The sequence below is a fragment of the Crocodylus siamensis genome, chromosome 2 (assembly GCF_052110815.1).
Source record: "Crocodylus siamensis isolate JL-2025a chromosome 2, ASM5211081v1, whole genome shotgun sequence".
Classification (NCBI taxonomy): Eukaryota; Metazoa; Chordata; order Crocodylia; family Crocodylidae; genus Crocodylus; species Crocodylus siamensis.
Genome location: NC_143396.1, coordinates 216447026 through 216466691, shown reverse-complemented (window position 1 = coordinate 216466691; position 19666 = coordinate 216447026). Strand labels below are relative to the sequence as shown.

The 19666-nt window shown below is 41.8% G+C and overlaps 1 protein-coding gene across 2 annotated transcripts in view; it reads right to left on the bottom strand.

Annotated features, from left to right (window-relative positions):
- The window catches only part of TTC17 (tetratricopeptide repeat domain 17), a 102789-nt gene extending 85650 nt beyond the window's left edge, over nt 1–17139 (bottom strand). Inside the window, exon 1 of one of the 2 annotated variants that reach the window (XM_090032966.1) lies at nt 16924–17139. In XM_090032966.1, the coding sequence (XP_089889092.1) occupies nt 16924–17139 (216 nt within the window). The remainder of the gene's footprint in view (nt 1–16923) is intronic. The other variant, XM_090032967.1, reaches the window with a different exon arrangement.
- Between the last annotated feature and the right edge of the window lie 2527 nt (nt 17140–19666).

The window sequence follows — 19666 nt, the reverse complement described above, 5'->3', positions numbered from 1 at the left end:
TGCCAGTTAACCGTTCCTCCTTTACCTCAAGTGAATAAGTTCAGCTGTCATGGATTTAGAGGTCCTCAGTTCACTCCTTTACAATAACCAATGTGGTGATAAGGGCTAGTGGGCCAGTATCCATTACAGAATAGAAAAGGTTCAGAAATGAGATGCAAATCTGGTTTGACTGTTATACAGACTAGGCATATGTTCACCCACTACATTATCCTCACAGGTTCCACTGAAAATCACTACTAATTAAGCTGCTATGCTTTACCAAATTTCACTGTAGGAACTGAAGTGTGCAAGTGAAGGGCACGGAGGGGGGGCGGCAAAGATGGAAAGGATTCTACTAACAAAGTAACAAAAACTGACTTCAACTATGCTCTATCCTTGGCTTTGTCAGAGACTGCTCATGTGAAGTTAGCAAGTCACAGAACAAGAGTGCAGTGCTACCTATTAACCTTTTTCTGTGACAACTTGAGATACCTGGGGCCTGATTTTCTGCAACACTGCACGCTCGTCACCATACAAAAACTGGGAAGCCAGCCTGTCATGCACTGAGAACCTGAATGCATTCCTTCAGAAATCATCTACACTAGACAGCTTCTGCTTTGATTGTTGTGCTGCATTTAAAATTATAACTGAGTGTCACTTCTGGAAAAAACAACAGTAGTGGATAAGTAAGTTTTTTTTGAAAAAGTTAGATAATACCTATATATCCCTATCAACTGTTTCTAGTCTTAGTAACTAATATACCATAATAGAATGCTAATTAACATGCAACCTTAAAGTTAATTCTAGTACCCATTTTAGTAGATGAGGCTGTAATAATTAAGTGGAATATTCCTGCAGACCGAAGACAGATAGTTCTCTAGCTCAGAATGACCCGAGTCTCTTTCCTTTCTCCACCCCAGGGGAAAAGCCAAGCAGAACAGTTCTTGAGCTTGTTCATATGGCCATCTCAGCCCACCAAGGAACTCCATATAGCAGTGGTTCCCAAAGCCGGGTTATGACCCAAATGAAGGCCACATAGGCAATGCTGGCAGTGTCACACACAAGATGAGCCATGTCGCGTGCCAGGAGCTCCCCCGCCCCCGGGCGTGCCACCCTCAGTTCCCAGCAGCGGGTTGCAGAAAAAAAAAGTTTGGGAACCACTGCCATAAAGCCTTGTAATAGATATCCCATTTCCAACTCTCCACCTCCAATCAACAGACTGTTTACATAAAACTAGGTGTTCGTTGGATTTCTGGGGAAAATACTGCAAATACTTTATAACCCTTCCATACACTCACTCACTCAAATCACTACAGCCAACATCACTTCTTTTTAAGACTACTGTAGAGCCTGAATTAAGCAAGCTGTAACAGATGCATTTTTTGAGTAAACTTTTTGAAACTAAACTTAATATTTGACCTATGACAAGTCTGATCTATGCAAATCTTGCAGTTTTTTTTTCGGGGGGGGGGCCAGAAATCAGAACTTACCTAGACATATTCTGATTAAATAAAAGCTCCTTAGGTTATAATACAATTTTGAAGACATAATGACAACTTTAAAGGCAAATTAATACACAGACCTAAGCAGTATGGGTTCATAAATAAATTCTATATACACATTAGTGTATAAAGGGGTTGCATTCAGTTAGCTGGACTGGGACATACCTCTACCCCACTGCCAGTGAAAGGAGTCCTAATGGGGCTCCCTACTCCAGAATCCATTAGTGGGGTGAATGACAAGCCATTATACCCTGTGCTTTGCAAACTACAGCACTTAATGCTGCCTCCAGGAGACCTGCAGGCTGTATGACAGATCTACAGGCTGGAACTGTCCCATCAGCCATATACGCTTGACACACCTGCTCTAAATTATCTCCTTAATAGCTCAAAGATTATTTCAATGAGGCCTATTAATCCCTCTGTTCTTCAGTTTTTCAATTATGAAATGAATAAAGAACTCAGAGAACTACAGGAGAAAAGTGTATATCACATTAAATAACGCAGGACTCTTGACTGAAAAACACAAACATGTTGTATACAACAAGAAAGATTTCTATACTTCCCTGCCTTTCTGCCATCTGACACCATCAGCGAAGAAATCTTGCCTTATCTGCATATGAAAGAGCAACTTACAAAGACACTCTCATGGACCCAGAGGAACAGACTTCCACCTTCGGCTTCCTCTGCAAAAATTATTTTCTACCTGTGGGGACTTTTTACCATCTTTAACTTTCCCTGAGCCTTAGGAAGTTCATGTGTGCCCAAAAGCTTGCAGAAAAAGATAATTTTTTTGCAACGTCTCAGTTGGTCAAATAAAAGGTATCATCTCTGAACCAAGAGTTCTAAAGTTTGGCATTTCTTTTTGTCTCAGACCAACACAGCTACCAAATACATCCCTGCAACATCATGATTTCTGGCATTTAACCCCCCCACAGACCCTGCACACATGGCAGGAGATGAGAAAATGTTACAAGTTCACCTGTCTTGAAAACCAATTGCTGCATATAAACAAAAACTCAACAATTAAGATCTTTATTACTGCCATAACTGAGGAGGTAGTTATCTTTTCAAATCAAAACACTGCCAAAAGTTTCCAGGCTTACTGCCTCCTCCAAGCCATTTCAATCATCTCCCCACCCAGTGAAATATATGAACTTGCAGTTCAGGTAAGTTAAAATTTATACCTCAACACCTCTTCCCTACTGCATGCATACTCACTATCCATTAGTTATTCTGTGGGCAGGTTCTGTTTGCTTTAATCAATGCGAGTGTTACTAGGTCTTTTAAAACTCCCCTCTTATTTCAAACGTTATGGTAATAGTCCCATCAGAGAGCCGGTACTTACAGTTGGTCACCCTGGCAGTCAGTTGCCAGGGTGTCTGTCCTGTAGCTTACTGCTTTTCTCCCTTTGTTTACAGTCTTTGAAGCAAGTCCATTCCATGGGTAGGGTCCTACCCATCTCAAGGAGGCAGGCAGCCGATTTTTCAGGGATATCACAGAAATCACATAAAATAAGGGTGGGAAGGGACCTCAGGAGGTCATCTAGTCCAACTCCTGGCTCAAAGAAGGACCATCTCAGGCAAAGCCTTGTTTAGCCAAGTCTTGAAAGCCTCCAAGGATGGAACTTCCACCACCTCTCCAGTGTTTTACTATCCACATAGTGAGAAAATTCTTCCTAATATCCGACCTAAACTTCTCTTGTTGCAACTTGGTCCTTGTTTTGTCATCTGCCACCACTGAGAACAGTCTTCCTCCATCCTCTTTGGAACCCCCCTTCAGATAGTTGAAGGCTGCTATTATATCCCCCTCAGTCTCCTTTTTTCTAGATTAAGTTCAGTTCTGACAGTGTCTCCGCAGAACTCATGTACCCCAGCCCTCTCACCATTTTTGTTGCCCTCTGCTGGACTCTCTCCTATTTATCCACAACTTTCCTTTAGTGGGGGGCCCAAAACTGAACACAGTACTCCAGATGTGGCCTCACCAATGCTGAATAGAGGGGAATAATCACTTCCCTTGACCTATGACAACAATCCTACCAATGCAGCCCAGTATGCCATTAGCCTTCCTGGCAACAAGGGTACACTGCTGGCTCATATTAAGCTTATGGTCCACTGTAATCCTCAGGCCTTTTCTACAGAGCTGCTGCCCAGCCAGTCATCTCCCAGCCTGTACTGGTGCATAGGATTATTCTTTCCTAAGTGCAAGACTTTGCACATGCCCTTGTTGAACATCATGAGGTTCCTCTGGGCCTAATCCTCCAATTTCTCTAAGTCACTCTGAACCCTAGCCCTACCTTTTAGCATATCTACTACTCCTCCCCAGCTTGGTGTCACCTACAAATTTGCTGAGGGTGCACTCTATGCCATCTTCCAGGTCGCTAATGAAGACATGGAACAAAACCAGCTCCAGGAGGAGCCAGCTGCTATTTTCATGGGCTTATTGCAGCAGGGCCCTCCCTACATCTCTGATTGGCTAAGGGGCCCTGGCAGTCCTGCCCTTCCCCACAGATTGGCAGATGGCCCAACACTTTGGTTTAATTACCCTGATTAAGCCTGGGGAAGCTATTAATCCACACATTATTAAGTATGGATTAAATTAGAGTAATTAAGACATGGTTTTGGGCAATTCCTAATCTATTAAAATCCACATGCACTTCAGAGTGGATGGTGGAGAAGGGGCTGGGGGCAATGCAGCCCCAGGCCCTTCTCCACTAACAGACCCAAGGTGTGGGTGCCTGCTTGCAGCCTCCCCACCACCTGCTGTGAGCAGCCCCTTCCTCCTGCTCCCCACCCCATCCAAGATTGCAAGGCTTCAGCTAAGTTGTTTTAAGCAAGCCCACCAAAGTCACGGAATCCACTGTTTTCCACGGAAAATGCAAAATCACTGTTTTGGTAGGTCCCCATCCATGGGATTCATTCCTTCCCCCTACAGAGGCAATATATTTCCTTAGCCAAATAGGTAGTATTTGACTTTGAGGAACAGGTAGATCATTTTTATATCAGTCCAGCACCCAAAATTGCATACTATTTCTTTTCCATGGGGTACCTATTTACAATGTGACAACCTATGCCTTTACATGGAAGAAGATGCATACTACAGAGACAGTATTTGCTAAACTGAGAGCCTATGGAATCAAGATTGGACAGCGTCTGAATGAAATCTTCGCATTGGTCATAGCTGTGGTGACGTTTCACCATGATTGTTGAAAGCAGGACTGTAGCACCACTTTTTCTAAAGGGTCTAGGTAGGTTTTTCTTTGTGCATTTGTCCTACAAATGAGCACTACACTCATGTGTTGGATTATGTTCTCAACCTCATTTTAACAGTATGATTTTCAGGAAAAAAAGCTTGATTATTGATGACTACAACAGCTTTGACAGCATAGTGCTCCATTTTTATGACAGAAGTCCTCATGCTTCACTTAAAAAAAAATCCAAGTAATGTTGAAGAATTTCCCCTACTTGCATGGATCATTATATTTGCTCCTTTTTTCTATCAAAACTACTATGCATTATAGTGATAAGATAATAGGAAACAATATGCCAAGTCATCTGGGATGTAAAGATCCAACTTGCATATTAGAAAAAAGACTTGGATATCCCCACAACTTTAACAAACAGGACACCAACTTGGGGATTTAGAGCTGAACCCTTGATGTGTAAAGCACAGCAACAGCAGGTTCATGTAGGTGAGATCAGTACCAGGGACAGGGCCCTTTGTGTCTGCAATAAGAATTATAAGCGTGGTTCCTTTCCCCATACAACTGCAAAGTTGACTAGCAGTTTTAGAGCTTGGATGCATAACACCTGAAGACATGTAAACAAGGAGTAGATATTATAGAATTAGCCCAAGAAAAATCAGGGGTAAGATTATATAGGTGTAACCTACTTCAGCATGTGTCATCTCTCCACAGCTTACCCCAGAAGAGCTATTTACTACTACCCTCCCATCTAGTGGTAATAGCAGCCTATGATATACAGCTAATCTGTCCACTTTGGGTCCTAATGTCATTTACAATAGCATACAAGCGAGATATAAATTACAGTAAAGGTAAATATGTTTGTGCCTCAATCCTTACACACAACTCCCAAGGAAATTAGTGATAGGTGGATATCTAGCTAGTCAGCTTTGAAAGTTTTACTGAAAGGACCTTTCTTGTTCTTCCTATTTTTAAAGGCATTTGTTGATTAAAAAAAAAAAAAATCAAAATCAAAGAAACAGAGCCAAGATATACTAATTATTCTGTATAATGAATTTTGACATGCTAAAAAATGACATACACAGTTTTTTGCATGTTTTGAAGGGCCTATTTACATTTTTTCCTGCTATCTTTACCTCTAATATCTGAGCCTCATCTAATATCTTTACCCCCAACATCTAGAGCCTCATTTTAAGTTATTCTTATGTCAGAAAGATGACTGCTTTGAGCATGTAGGTAATTACATGAACCACTGATTGTTGGCACAAAAGGTACATGCGCTTGTTCTTCCTTCTTCATACTTAAATGGCGAATGAAGAGTCCAAACAAGACTAGAGCTTTACTAAAATCCCAAACGAGGAGAGAAGCTGATCAATGAAAAAGTTCTTATTGAAATTCAAATAGCTCCTACCATCTGACTTTCTTCAGTGCCTCTGCTGTAAGCCACTTTTAGAGTAAGTGTTCTTTCTTCAACTTTACCCTAAGGTGAAAGTGTCTTTTTAAAGGGACAGTTGCTCAAATGTACCCACTGACACAAAGGACATCACAGGAAAAAGGACTCGATTCAACAAAAAGAAAGCTGACTTTGCACAATACTGAAGCCAGAGGGGCTTTTAGAGCTAAAACAAATCTTGAAAGCTTTGCATGGACCAGTGTATGTTGGCAGTACTCTGTACTTTCTAAGGTATTCAAATAATTAAACCTGAAAGCTTGGCAGCATCCAGCAGTACATTTTCCCACAGTCCAGATTATATTACACTCAGAAATATTTTTTTTAATCTCAATTTCACTGACTATCTTTATCAAAACCATTTTTTATGGTTTTAAGGAAGCTGGTACTCTCCTTGAATGGTTCAGTAAAAACGCCCAAGCAAAACTGTTAGTGCTTTGCATTTGTGTATTAAAGTATAATCCAAACGAACAGAAGCTAGATCTTTTGAAGGAGATAAGTTATCTACCCCATCCCCTACAGTAGGGATGATCCTTCCCATATTTTTCTTAAGCAAGCAACACAGCTTTCACTATTTCCCTCTAGAGATGGTTTTTCAGTCTACTACATCTTAAATCTGGGCTCCCAGTCAGATGCAAAACAGTTCTGAATCAGTGTTTGCCACCAGGCATTTTTGTTTCTCTGTATCAAGAAGTTTCATGATCTGTGGATAAATGGAACTAGCCTGACACTCCAGAAAAAGCTTCAGAGGTCTGCCCACATGGGATTTAAATCCATACACTTTCAGGCAAGTGGAAAAGTAATAAAAAAGAAAAGATTCATGTACTCCTGTGTACTCAAAATACAAGTGAGATGTAGCTGGAGGCAACTCTTCCAAGGGATGCTATAGGAAGAAGTATCTAGAAAGAGTGATGTTCAACTGAGTTTGAACTATCCACAACTCAGGCAATAGTGGTATAAGTTGAAGCTGTGTGGTACATGTTGAAACTAATCAATATTAACCACAGAGACTACTAAAGAAAAGGGGGAAAGACTTAAGCTATAGAAGAATGGGGAATTCAGACACACAGTTTAAGGATTTCACATATATAACCAAGAACAATTTGACTGTTACATGAATAGGCCTGCAGAATAGAGATCTTTCAAAGACCTTCTTAAGAGATAACACACCTACGCATGTATCAAATGAAGATACCCCTTTCTTCTAGTGTACTATCATCCTCATAACCATCAACATCATCCTACTTCACTGGTTAGGCAGAGCCCTGTAACCCAAGTGCCAACCTATTCTCACTGGTCATTTGATTGCTTTAAGTGGGGAGAGCAATGCAGATTTATGTGTGCACCCAGTTATTAACAGAATGGCCTCTGAGGCCCCTGCTACCCATGACATGTAACTGGTTAACTGCACATTACATTTAGACTGGTCACATATGCAAAGTAATCATTACACAATAAAAACGACTATCCAGCTATAAAGAGAGCCAACCAGCTATAAAGTTAGTGCCTGAAAATGTGCAACACCTCTATAGCTGCTTTCTATTGAGCTTTAATTTGAACATGTAGCAGGGCCCTAAGTGAATCCCTCTTGTCACTTCCTGGCCACAGCAAACGCTGAGCAAATATACAAGAGGTCTTGTCACCAAAGCTGATGACTTAACCACCTCATCTGTTTGTCCTGCACTGTGAGAACCAAGAGCTCCATCATGGAATCCCTGAACAACTGGTTGAGGCTAATCTTATCCTCCCATATCAAAGCACGGCATGTAAGCACACAGAGTCAAGAGTAGAGATGAAGGCAAACTATTTTGATTTTTAGGAGCATAAAATACACTTCTACTCTGTACTTCCCAATAAAGACGCCAGAAAAGGATGTGATAAATGTTATTACAAGATCCCCAAGAAATTTACAATTGTAATAGTTAATGTCTAACAAAAACCAAATGAACAACTAGATTATCTAATCAGTTTCCTATATGATTTACAAGTATGTATTTTTAGGACTGGAAACCTTGTGGTATGTTTTTAGATTCACCAAAAATGCCATACCCATTTCTAAGTACATTTATGGCAGAGGTTCAGCTCTAAGTGCAAACAAACAAGCAGGATGACTTGAAAAGTCTGATTTTGCATTCTTGGTTGCTTTGCAGTTTTCTGACTTTAACAGGCCCATTGTTCAAGCATGTCCTTGGGTCACTTCCAAACTGTCTTTTCACTGTGAAGCCTGCAAGGCAATATGGACAAAATATGCCAATCATAAAGCAGAGCTTCCTCAGATGCCTGACTGGCTCTGAAATGTTAAATCATGTCAGTTCCTGTCCTAATAAACTTTTACAGTTGAAAGACATGACCCCAATAGAAAGAAGAAGGAAAGAACAGAAGAGAAAAGGCTGGGGTATGTGACAAAGACAAATGAGTAAACAACTAAAGGAAAGTTCTTACACAACCCCCTAATTTTTAGTACTTGCAGTTCCAGTGATGTCAGTGGGACTTCAGGAGCACCAGTTCCCAAAAACTGAACAGTTCAACTGCAAATTCACAAAGTGAGTAGGTGGCATTCCTCCCGGTCAAACCAATGCATGCAAGCTAGATTAAGTGGCAAAATGTGAACCGCTGTAAGTAAGAGGTTTTACTTTCAGCATGACTACCACCCCACAAATCTTGACGCAAGTATTTTTCCAAACTTGGCTGTTACTGTGTTTTTTTCATCTCAGTGAAGCCATCTGCTTTGCTTAACAGACCCTCTGGCTCAAAGAGGGTGCTTTCACACACAATCAGTTCAGTGCACTCATTCTAGCAAACCAAGAAACTCTGCATCTCTAATTGATCAAAGCTCTTCATCATGACTAATGGTAAATGCAATTAACAGCTAACCACTGAGCTTGACATGAATATACTTAGTTTAATGTAAACTTTCTGACAAAAACCCAGAACTGGCAAAATATAACTGTAGCCAGAAATTTCTAAACATGCATAAAACAATCAAGCTCGGTTCATAGCCTTCAGAGCACAGACTGTGAGGATCAAACTTTACAAAAGTACTGTATAAAGACAAAACACATGCATGTAAATGCCTCCTGTCACCCCTCACATGTTTTTGCATACGAAATGATACTTTTTCCATTTCATAGGCTGAGAAGTTTTAAGACAACTTGGCCAAGGAAAACCTGCATCTAAAATACAGCTGTTCCAAGATGAGTTTTGTCTTAAACCAAGCTTCCTCTCTCAGGAATAATCTGCTATTTGATCCATGCTTAAAGCTTCCAGTGCTCAGCCAGATATGCTAGTCGGTAAAAACTAGCCACTAGTTTTGGTCATCTTATAAATATCACCAAAAACTGTGTGCACTCCAGTCTGGTCCCTCAAGTACATGTGTGCCATAAGTAACTTGTATTTTTTTGGTTTTGAGGGGAAAAAAAGAGGGGGAGAGGTTTTGGGGGGGGGGAGGGGGGGAGGGGCGGTTAGAGCAGCAAAGCAGGCCTGGAAGAAAAATTCACTAAAGCCATACAAACCTCTATTTAGAAGGACCGTGCAACAAAAGAACAGCTGCCTTTTTCTGGAATACTCAGTAGTAAAGTCATTATAACCAGACAGGCAGAAGTATGGTCACAGATCCTTTAGCAGGCAGTAAGACAGCAGCTTTTATTTGTCTGACCTGGATTCTGGATTGCTCCTGGCTGTTTCAAGTTTTCCTCCAGTCTAACACCAAGTACACCACAGTTTTCTCTTAACTTTGGTGTCACAAACACTAAGGTTAATCTGACATCAGTAAAGTATTAACTAGCTTTAAAGCCATCCAGGAATCATCCTGACACTGGGACTGTCTTGTTTAAATTTGTGTCATGCTTACATTCAATCTTTAATCAAATGCACTTTACCAACTCTTTAAGATTTTATTGCCATGAAAGAAGCTGACCCACCTCCCCAGCCCTGGATGGAGTAAAATGCTTCTTTTAAGTTTAGCTCAGGACCTTTCTTCCCCCACAGAGCAAACCCCAAAATAAAACAGTTCAACATAAATCCAAGGAAGTTCCCCCTCCCCTGATTCAGAGACTTCTGTGCCAGATGAAAGTAAGTTCCTGGCAGCTTTTCTCTAGCCCTCCTTTAGAGCAGGGGTGACCAACCTGCAGTACAGGTGCCCCAAGTGGCGCAAGCAACCTCTGTGCAGCACATGGTAGATTGGGGAGGGACAGGCAGCACAACTGCAGATAAGGCAGGGAACAGAAAGCAAGGCAGCAAACGAGGCATGGAATACATGAAAGGAAGCAGAAAGAGCAAAAGATGAGGGAGGGAGAAGGAAGTACAGCAAAAGATAAGGCAGGAGTGGCACACAGGAGGATGAAGAGCTAATTTGTGGGATACCTGCAGAAAAAGTTGGTCCCTGGTGTTTTAGATTATCTGCCTAGGAGTCCCCTGGCTCCAAGCCCTATCATAAGAGATAACTGGCTTTGTGTAGCTCCTTTTTTTTCAATTTAGATCTTCCAACCTTTACAGGAATCAGGTGCTGACAAGGCAATCACCTGCCCCCTTTGCAGCTGAATCTTGTTATCCCTTCTATAAGACTACACACTTATTCCTCCACCCTTGATGAGACAGAACACTTTGTGCACAGGACTGATAAAGCAGCTCCTCCCAACCAGCAGAGCTACTAAAGACTGTATAATATTGTGTCATTCATTTTTGTTTGCCCCTTTTCAAATTTCTCTGCTACTTTTGCATCACAGCACATGTTATGCCAAGTAGTTAGTTTTGGCACAGGTCAATCTTTGTGATGACCAGGGCAGTATAAAATCTATTGCATAAAGTCTGAACTTTACATCATAGGTTGTGAAAGCCAATGTATTAGAGACATGATTATTTTATCAGTGGATTGGCAGGACATAGTGTTTCCCAAATTCAAAAGCACATGACAGATGACACCAAAAGGTGGGGAGTAGGATATGCTGGAGGGTAGAGCTAAGATTCAGAGTGACTTAGACAAAATGGAGGATTGGGCCAAAAGAAATCTTATGAGGGCAACTGCAAAGTCCTGCACTTCAGGACAGAACAATTCCATGCACTGCTATAGCTGGAAGCTGACTGGCTGGGCAGCAGTTATGCAGAAAAGGACCCGGGGGTTACAGTGGACAGTAAGATGAATATAAGTCAACAGTGTGCCCTTGTTGCCAAGAAGGCTAACGGCATACTGGGCTGCACTGGCAGGAGTACTGACAGCAGATCGAGGGAAGTGAATTATTCCCCTCTATTCAGCACTGGTGAGGCCATAACTGGAGTACTGTGTCCAGTTTTGGGCCCCCCACTACAGAAAGGATGTAAACAACAAGAAAGGATGTAAACAAAGGATGTTCAGGGGCTGGGGCACATGACTTATGAGGAGAGGTGGAGGGAACTGGGCTTATTTAGTCTGAAAAAAGAAGACAGAGGGGATTTGACAGGAGCCTTTAACTGCTGAAGGGGGTTCCCAAAGAGGATGGAGCTAGACTGTTTTGTGGTGGCAGATGACAGAACAAGGAGCAACAGTCTCAACTTGCTGCAAGGGAAGTTTAGGTTAGATATTAGGAAGAATCTTCTCACTAGGAGGGTAGTAAAGCACTGGAACAGGTTACCCAGAGAGGTGGTGGAAGCATCATCCTTGGAGGCTTTCAAAACCCAGCTAGACAATGCTTTGCCTGGGCTGATCTAGTTGGAGGTGGTCCTGCTTTGAGCACGGGGATGGACTAGATGACCTCCTGAGGTCCCTTCCCACCCTAACTTTCTAGGATTCTATGAAGTTTCAGGAAGTGAAGTTTAGGTTGAATATTAGGAAAAACTCTCTCACTGGGAGGATGGCAAAGTATTGGAATGGATTACCTAGAGAGGTGATGGACTCTTCATCCTTAGAAGATTTTAAGGTCCGGTTCAACAGAGCCCTAGCTGGAACGATCTAGTTGGGGATGGTTCTGCTTTGAGTACAGGGTTGGACTAGATGACCTCCTGAGGTCTTTCTAATATCTAATTTTCTGATTTATATATGAACTAATTTACTTGAAAACTGCTATTCCAGTTTACGTCTACTTAGTCAAGTATATCAGCTGGCCAGAAGTGATCTCTTCAAAATACAGAAAGCTGTTAGATTGTAACACCAAGCTCAAGTCTCTGGCAGGAGTATTCCACAAGTGACAAGGAGTACTCCTTGTCCCAGTGTCATTCAGGATGTGTTAGCTACATTAACGCAGGGAGAAACTACCGTCACTGGGTTGTAAGCAGGGAAGTGTTTTTTGACATGGAGAATTTTAACCTGGAAGGTATCACACAGGAGCAATGTTTATAAACAGATGTCCTCTGAAATATCTTTCCCTGTAAAAAACAGGCTACTGCATTCTGAACATACCCTAGGTAGAGTTTCTAAATTGTTTTCACTTTCAGCTCCTGTTGCAGTAACCCAAACCAGTTTGGTAACAAAGAACACCATTCACTGAGATAACCCGAAGGTTGGAGTGGGGTTACTTATCAGGATAACCAGAATTAATTAGCTTAGTAAAGCCCATTGTTTAAGCCTTGCCTATGTTTAGTCTGAGGCATCCGCCCTTCATTCAGACACTTTAGTGTCACTGGACTGCCTCTAAATTGCTCTAAAATGGAGACATGACTTCCCTGTCCATTTCTCAGACTGGTGGGAAGGTTAAAGCAAAGCAAAGCAAAGCAAGTGCTAACTAGACTAAGATCTTAGTCAACATCCTGGGTGAGCCATTTCCAGTTTAGTCTGGCATGTTTTAACTGCTTCAAACCCAAACCTCATGGCCAGCCCTTGTGCAAGTGAAGTGATCTGATAAGATGACATAGGAAGCAATGGATAGGAAACACCAAGACTCAGTGCAAAGGCTTATAATTCAAGTGGTAAACAGTTACCTTCATATCTTATTGTTGTTGTCAAAGAAGGGCAGTTTGGTGTAGTTCACTGATTACTACTAAGAACTGATGAACTCATATTTTGTTGTTTGATAAAAAAGTACTTATTCAAAGGATATAATCCTTCAGTCCACCTAGCAAAGAACTTGTTGTTTCCACTCAAAAGGCATATACCTCCTCTCCCCACCCCCAAAAGCAGCAACATTTAAATGTATGGAAATCCATAAAATAAAATAAAATTCCGTGGAACCCTGCTGAAGTCAAAATAGAAGCTCCATCAGCACACACCAGTCACAAATTCTGAATTTATGAATACTGTAAAGAGATTCCTCTATGGGAACTGTAATGAGATTCCCATAATTAGCTTCCTATTCCCTTTAGGATTAAGATACAGGAACAAGCTCAGACGTATAAAATATAAAATCTAAACCAGTAAGGGGCTTTCAGCATAATAAACCTTTCCAAAAGTAAAAGATACAAGCACCAGATGCACCTACAAGTAAAACATAATATATTCCTTGGTGACAACATTTAGAGAGACTTCACCCAAACTGAGGTCAAAGGAGCATACAACAGCTGTTGGGTCATCTGTGTCCTTTAAGTCTATAGTTTTATTAAATTATTTACCCTACCAATGGCAGTGTACAAGGCAATTTAGGGACAGGAGTAAAATCCATATTCAAGAAAAGATAAGACGTAGCAACTTCAAAAGAGGAGAATCACCACTACTCTTTGCAGTGAAACAGAATAACTTTAAATCCAACAACAAAACGTTCAATTATTCATAAAGCACTGAAGCCCTCCAGATTATGAATGTCTCCTGCTTGGAAGTTCTTGCAGAGCTCTTTCAGTAAGATGTGCGGGATACATGTAAACTTATAGAACATTCTTTGCTGAAGGTCACTACACTATTTGCTGCAGAAGCGTTAATTATCAGGAAGTGATAAAGCTACATATTTCAGTTGCACAGGCTGCTACATAGCTTTTTTCTGACAAGTATTTTTCCAGTCCTAATCATAGCTATATTCTATGGTGATACGTACTTTATTTACACCTATCTATATATGCATGTGCAATTATTACATGAAAGCAATACACAATAAATAACACTTTAAACCTTTTTTGTCATGCAAAGTATGCTTCAGGATGTCGCAAAAGATATACAAGAACAAAGACATTAAAAAAAGTAGGATAGAGAATTTTTTGGGGCAAAACAAGAAAGGAAGTAAGATATGACAAAGCAAAGATCTAGAAAGGATGTTGAAAAGGCAAAGACGTTTTGTTCCAATTGTGCTGAAAGTGAACAAAGACAAACAGGATGCTAAGTGAGCAAAGGATATTTTTACATTTAGTATCGCACCTTCATGATGTTTATGGTGAGTTGTAGTAAGCTTTCAGGTCCATGCTACTTTGAGTGAATTCCTGGTGCAAGAAATACTCCATAAATCTCAAGTGATATTGCCTGAAATCTATGGTGTATGTATTGTAAATTTGAAATAGGCATTTTTAAATTTATTTATTCATTCTCTCTTGACCTTTTTAGTTACATAAGTAATTACTTAGTAGACATTCTGAATGACAAGCAACCAGATTTTACAATTACTGTAAGTATAACCAAGCAATCCTAACCACAACATTTGGAATAGACACTGCACACTGATACTTTTCCCAGATTTCTCATGTAAGCTTCCTATTCTTAATACCATACAGGTTTTAACCAAATGTTCTTGGAGGAAAAATTTAGCATTTCACTGGACAGAAACCTTTACTTGTAAAAAAAGTAGGGGTAAAGCAATTGGGGGGAGGGAGAGAATGGAGGGAATCCTGGTTTTCAAGAACATACATTTTATTTCTAAAGATGAATTGAACAGTTGCATCACTTAATAAACAGGGGGGTGGGGATCAAAGTTACAAAGTACTAAAAAGGAAGCCACCTCTCCATGTTCCTTACTACCTCAGTGCCTACACAATATGAGGTTAGAAATTGATGGATGTCACTTGTATTAAATTACCCGATTCATTATTGTAAATGTACCATTACAATTCACAAAGCACTTTTATCTTAAAGCTCTTTATATTCTGCAGACACCCTCTCATTTTAGCTGCTTCCAGGATGCAACCTGGAAGCTGTTTGGTAGGGTACAGAAATACCACACAAAAATTTAGAAAAGAAAGTGAAATATACAATGCATAAATCTTCACAGCTACAATACAACAGAAGCATCTTACACGTACTTAATGAGGTCTGTTAGGCAGTGGAGACAAATCTCAAAAGTCAAGTTGTCAAAGCTGAATCTAGCTAGTTAATTGTTTCAATTATTTTTTGCCTTTTGAATAAAAAAAACCATATTTAATGTAAGAAGAGATGCTGGCTGTTTCTCTCTCTACCATACCAAGGGAGCAGATTTTAAAACAATTTTTTAAAAACTGTGAAATATACAATAGTTGCTTCTCTTCTGTAATTGAGTAAACTGTGAAACAGCTCCTTACCAAAACAACCAGTTGTGACTAGGCAGATATAAGTACTACAGAGGAGAATAGATACTTGCTCACTGCATTACTACCATACATTGCTTCCCAAAACCCAAAGGAAAAGGGAAGAATAGGAAAAGAAAAGGAGAGGAACTTCAAACCCATCTGCACTTCAGATTAAGGCTGCCACATCAAAAAGCTTTGACAATAAAAGCATCAGGCACCACAGTCATTTTTCATGCCCTCTCAGATTAGTAACTGCTAATACTAATCACAGTTAATACTGTACTTACAAATTCCCCTTCATGACACAGGTAGACAGGTTCTTTGGGTTAAGTCTGATATCTTTTATTAGACCAATTAAATAGTTGAGTTTTTTTCTTTTTTCCCCCCAACTATTTAGTCCGTCTAACAAAAGATATCAGATTTACCCAAAGAGCCTTGCCTGCCTACGCCCTTAGACCAACACAGCTACAACTTGCACTGCTCTGTGTCAGAGGGCACTTGCTGTATGAGAACCAAGCTACTTCAGCATTAAGACTCAATGAACTTGGCTTCCCCTTTTCTTCCAGCATAGTCTATAAAATCAAGCACCCTTTAACAAGTGACATCCAGGAACTCATGGCTCAAAATACAACCACAGGCTGGAATTAACATAAGAACGTAAATCATAAGACCTGCCATTTCCTGGGTCAGACCAGAAGCCGGTCTTGCCCAGTACCCTACATTACACCATGGCAGAGAGCAGATGCTAAACGCGAGAGTGACCTGGGCACGAGCAGGGTTTTTTCCACTGTTCCTCTCTCCACTGCAACCTCCAGCATTTAATGTCAAGCTTCCCTGCTTGTCTCATGAGCAAGGAAGCTTGACTTTGAATGCCAGGGGTCGCAGTGGAGAGAGAAATGGTGGAAGAAACCCATTTAGACGAGCAGGGAAACACACCTCCCCTCCGAGAGTGGGTTAGGTGCTTTGGCAGACACAGGATGGCTTTTCTCAGCAATCCCACGAGATTCTCAACCGGGGGTTGCAGCACCTGGAGATGTGCTGTTGTTCAGGACTCACCAGGCAAGCTCATAGGTGTCAAACGGCAACAGCCCACTGTGTGAAGAGCATCCTGCCCTTTCTGTGGTCTGTGCCAGTGGGGATCCCCGCCAGACACACAACTCTCATGACTCATACAGACACCCAGAAACGGCATTTCCCAAAGGTGGAGGGAAGCCTCGCACCTGCCGCCCCGGGGACTTTGCTCCCGTGTGGCCCAGACGGTTGCCCAAGAGGCTCTCAGCCCGAAGACCGCGGCGGAGCGGTAACACGAGGGCAGGGGCTGAGCAGCAGCACAAGCGAGGCCGAGGCCGAGCCCGGCGGGACCGGGACGCCGCCCGCACCCGCAGCCCAGCGGGGGGTGGTCCCGGCGGGCACCAGCCGCCCCTCACCTGCTGCTGGATCTTGCCGTCCTCGGTGACCACCCAGTGGGTGGTGGCAGCGCCCGGCGGCGCCCCCAGGCCCAGCAGCAGTGACAGACCCAGCACCCGGCCCAGTGGGGTGACCACCAAGCCCGGGCCGCCCCGCCCGGCCGCTCCGACAGCCGCCATCTTCGCCGACCCCAACCCCCCCGCGCCACCCGGAACCGGAAGCTCCACCGCCGCCATTTTGGGCGGGGGATGAGGGGGCGAGAGAGAGAGAGCGAGAGCGAGGTAGCCCCAGAGCAGAAGGGGCGGGCCCACGGCCCAGGGGGAGGGGCTTCCGGCCAGTAGCTTATGTCACGGCGTGGAGGTGTGGCCGCAGCGATCCTGGCGACGGAGTTTCACGTATTCCTGCTATTCATTCATTATTAATACTAATAGCACGTAATAATCAAGTCATAACGTAATAGAAGCAAGGACAAATAATTTCTAGTATAAAAATGCTAATAAAATAAGGATAATAATGAAGAGGTTGAGTATAATAGTAATAAGAAAAATTACAGTAATAGTAACAATAAACATAATGGTTATAATAGTAATAATGATAATAATAGTGACAATGCAGTAAAAAGAAGATAACATAATAATAAAACCACATCGTAATCTCTGGCAGTCCCTCGCAGTCGAGGATGATTATCTTTCCCCTGCTCTTCTCTGTGTGTGGGAAGATGGTTGAGGAAGCCTGTTTGGCATGGACATACAGGCAGTCCTCAACTTACAATATTTCGCACTTACAATGTTTATTAATTAACACCGTTTCAACTTTCTGATGTCAGTTTTGACTTTACAATGCTTGATATGATGCGGCACCATGCCCGTGAACAAGTTCTCTCTGTTGCTTCATCTCCCTGGAGGACATTTGTCCAAACTTCCTTGGATGCTTTCTCTGAGAAAGCAGACAAGACTCCAGAAGAAACTGCAGCAAAGACTCCTGAGAAGACTCCAGCCAAGAGCCCTTCAAAAAGTTCAACCAAGAGCCTTTCAAGAAGTCCAACAGTCACCTCAAAGAAGTCCGTCCAAATCAATATAATTGCTATTTACAATGTAAATACATTAATGTAGCTATATTACTCATCTATACTTGATCGAATACAAAATTCTGGTGTATTTTTGGTAAAAATAAGGTATGGGGCCTTGGTTCAGGAACCAATCCCCCATTTATAACATTGTTTCTCATAAGAAAAATTGTCTCCAAGTTACAATGTTTCGACTTAAGACACAATTGGCTCCTGAAAACCCTGTTTAAGTCTGAGGACTGCCTGTACTCTACCACAGGGGAAGGGGCCTGTGCCTGACTTGTTTTATTGTGGAGAAGCTGCAGCACACGAGCCCCCCACAGCTCTTGACAGATGGGACCATGATCCCATGGCAAGGAGACCAAGGCAACTGGGGATTCCGCTGTGCTGCAGCCTTCATCTGCTAGCATACCATTGAGATTCAAACACCTTCCTTCACGTTGAGGATTTGTAGACCCAAAGATGGGGGCCAGGCAGGCTTCAGTGGCAATCTGTACTCACTGTGTCAGCCCTGTCAAAAGATGCATGTGGTTTTTCAGGAGGAAAAGCATTGTCATCTGCTGTCCTCACCCCATTCTGGTGGTGCTGCTACTGCTTGGCCTGTGACAACTTTTTCATCAGTTACCCCTGCTTATTACAGCTAACCTTCCCTGAAGGCCGTTCCACTATCCACCATCTGTGAATGCACTGGGTAGCAGTACAGCTTTGCACCCAGAGATCATACTAAAAGTATTAGTAATAGAATATCAATAATGAAATGACATTAAGACTATAATAACAATTAAGTGGTTACAACAACAAGACAATGATTATTGTTGCTGTTTGACCTTTCTTCTAAGCTGCTCAGTCTGGCATTGACATGAGCTTTGTATGTGCTGGACAGCTTGCTGGGGCAGAGCACTGAACCTGCCTTCTCACCCTCTATCCATTGGATGCTGCTGTATAAGGTGTTTAAGGGAGGGGACAGCCATAGTGAGTCATGCATGGAGACAACTGTTTCTCCTCCTTTTATACTATGTCTACTTGACCTAGGCTTTTTGACAAATGGATTTTTCCTGGCTTGATACTAAAATCTTGCATCGAGTCCATATGCATTTAAGAACAAGTAAAAGACTAAAGGGTTGTAGCATCTCTGTGATAGTTTAGAATACAACAGTCTGTCTTCCTACTAAGTGAAAGTTATTTTAAGATAATTAACATAATAGCCATATGCCGACAACTGAATGATCAAGCCTGTAAGTCACATGGCAAACTAACTTGAAAGTTGTTTAGATTTGGTAAAGTGGCAAATGTGTTTTCTGAAAGTTGCAATGACCAACAGGGTTTTCCAGGCTAAGCATATGAATGTCACTATAGTGCACTGAAGTGCTCATTCTCACAAATCTTTCACCAGTTCTTGGATGCTAAATCACTGCTCAGTCATTGCCAGTTATGACAGTGTCTAGAATCATGATCTAGAGTTTTGAAGAATCCCTATTACAACATACTTTTCCAAGCAACAGGTCTTCCTGTTCCTAAATAAACTGCATTCAAACTCCTGGAACTCTCTCACAGCTTCTACTGGACATGTACCTTTCATGTTCTGTCCAAACCTTTGTTAGCTTTTCAGTTGTAGATTAAAGCATACCTATCCATTTGAAATAATCTGAGCTCCCATTAAAATGAAATAAAACTGTAGGAGAGAACATCCCTTCAAT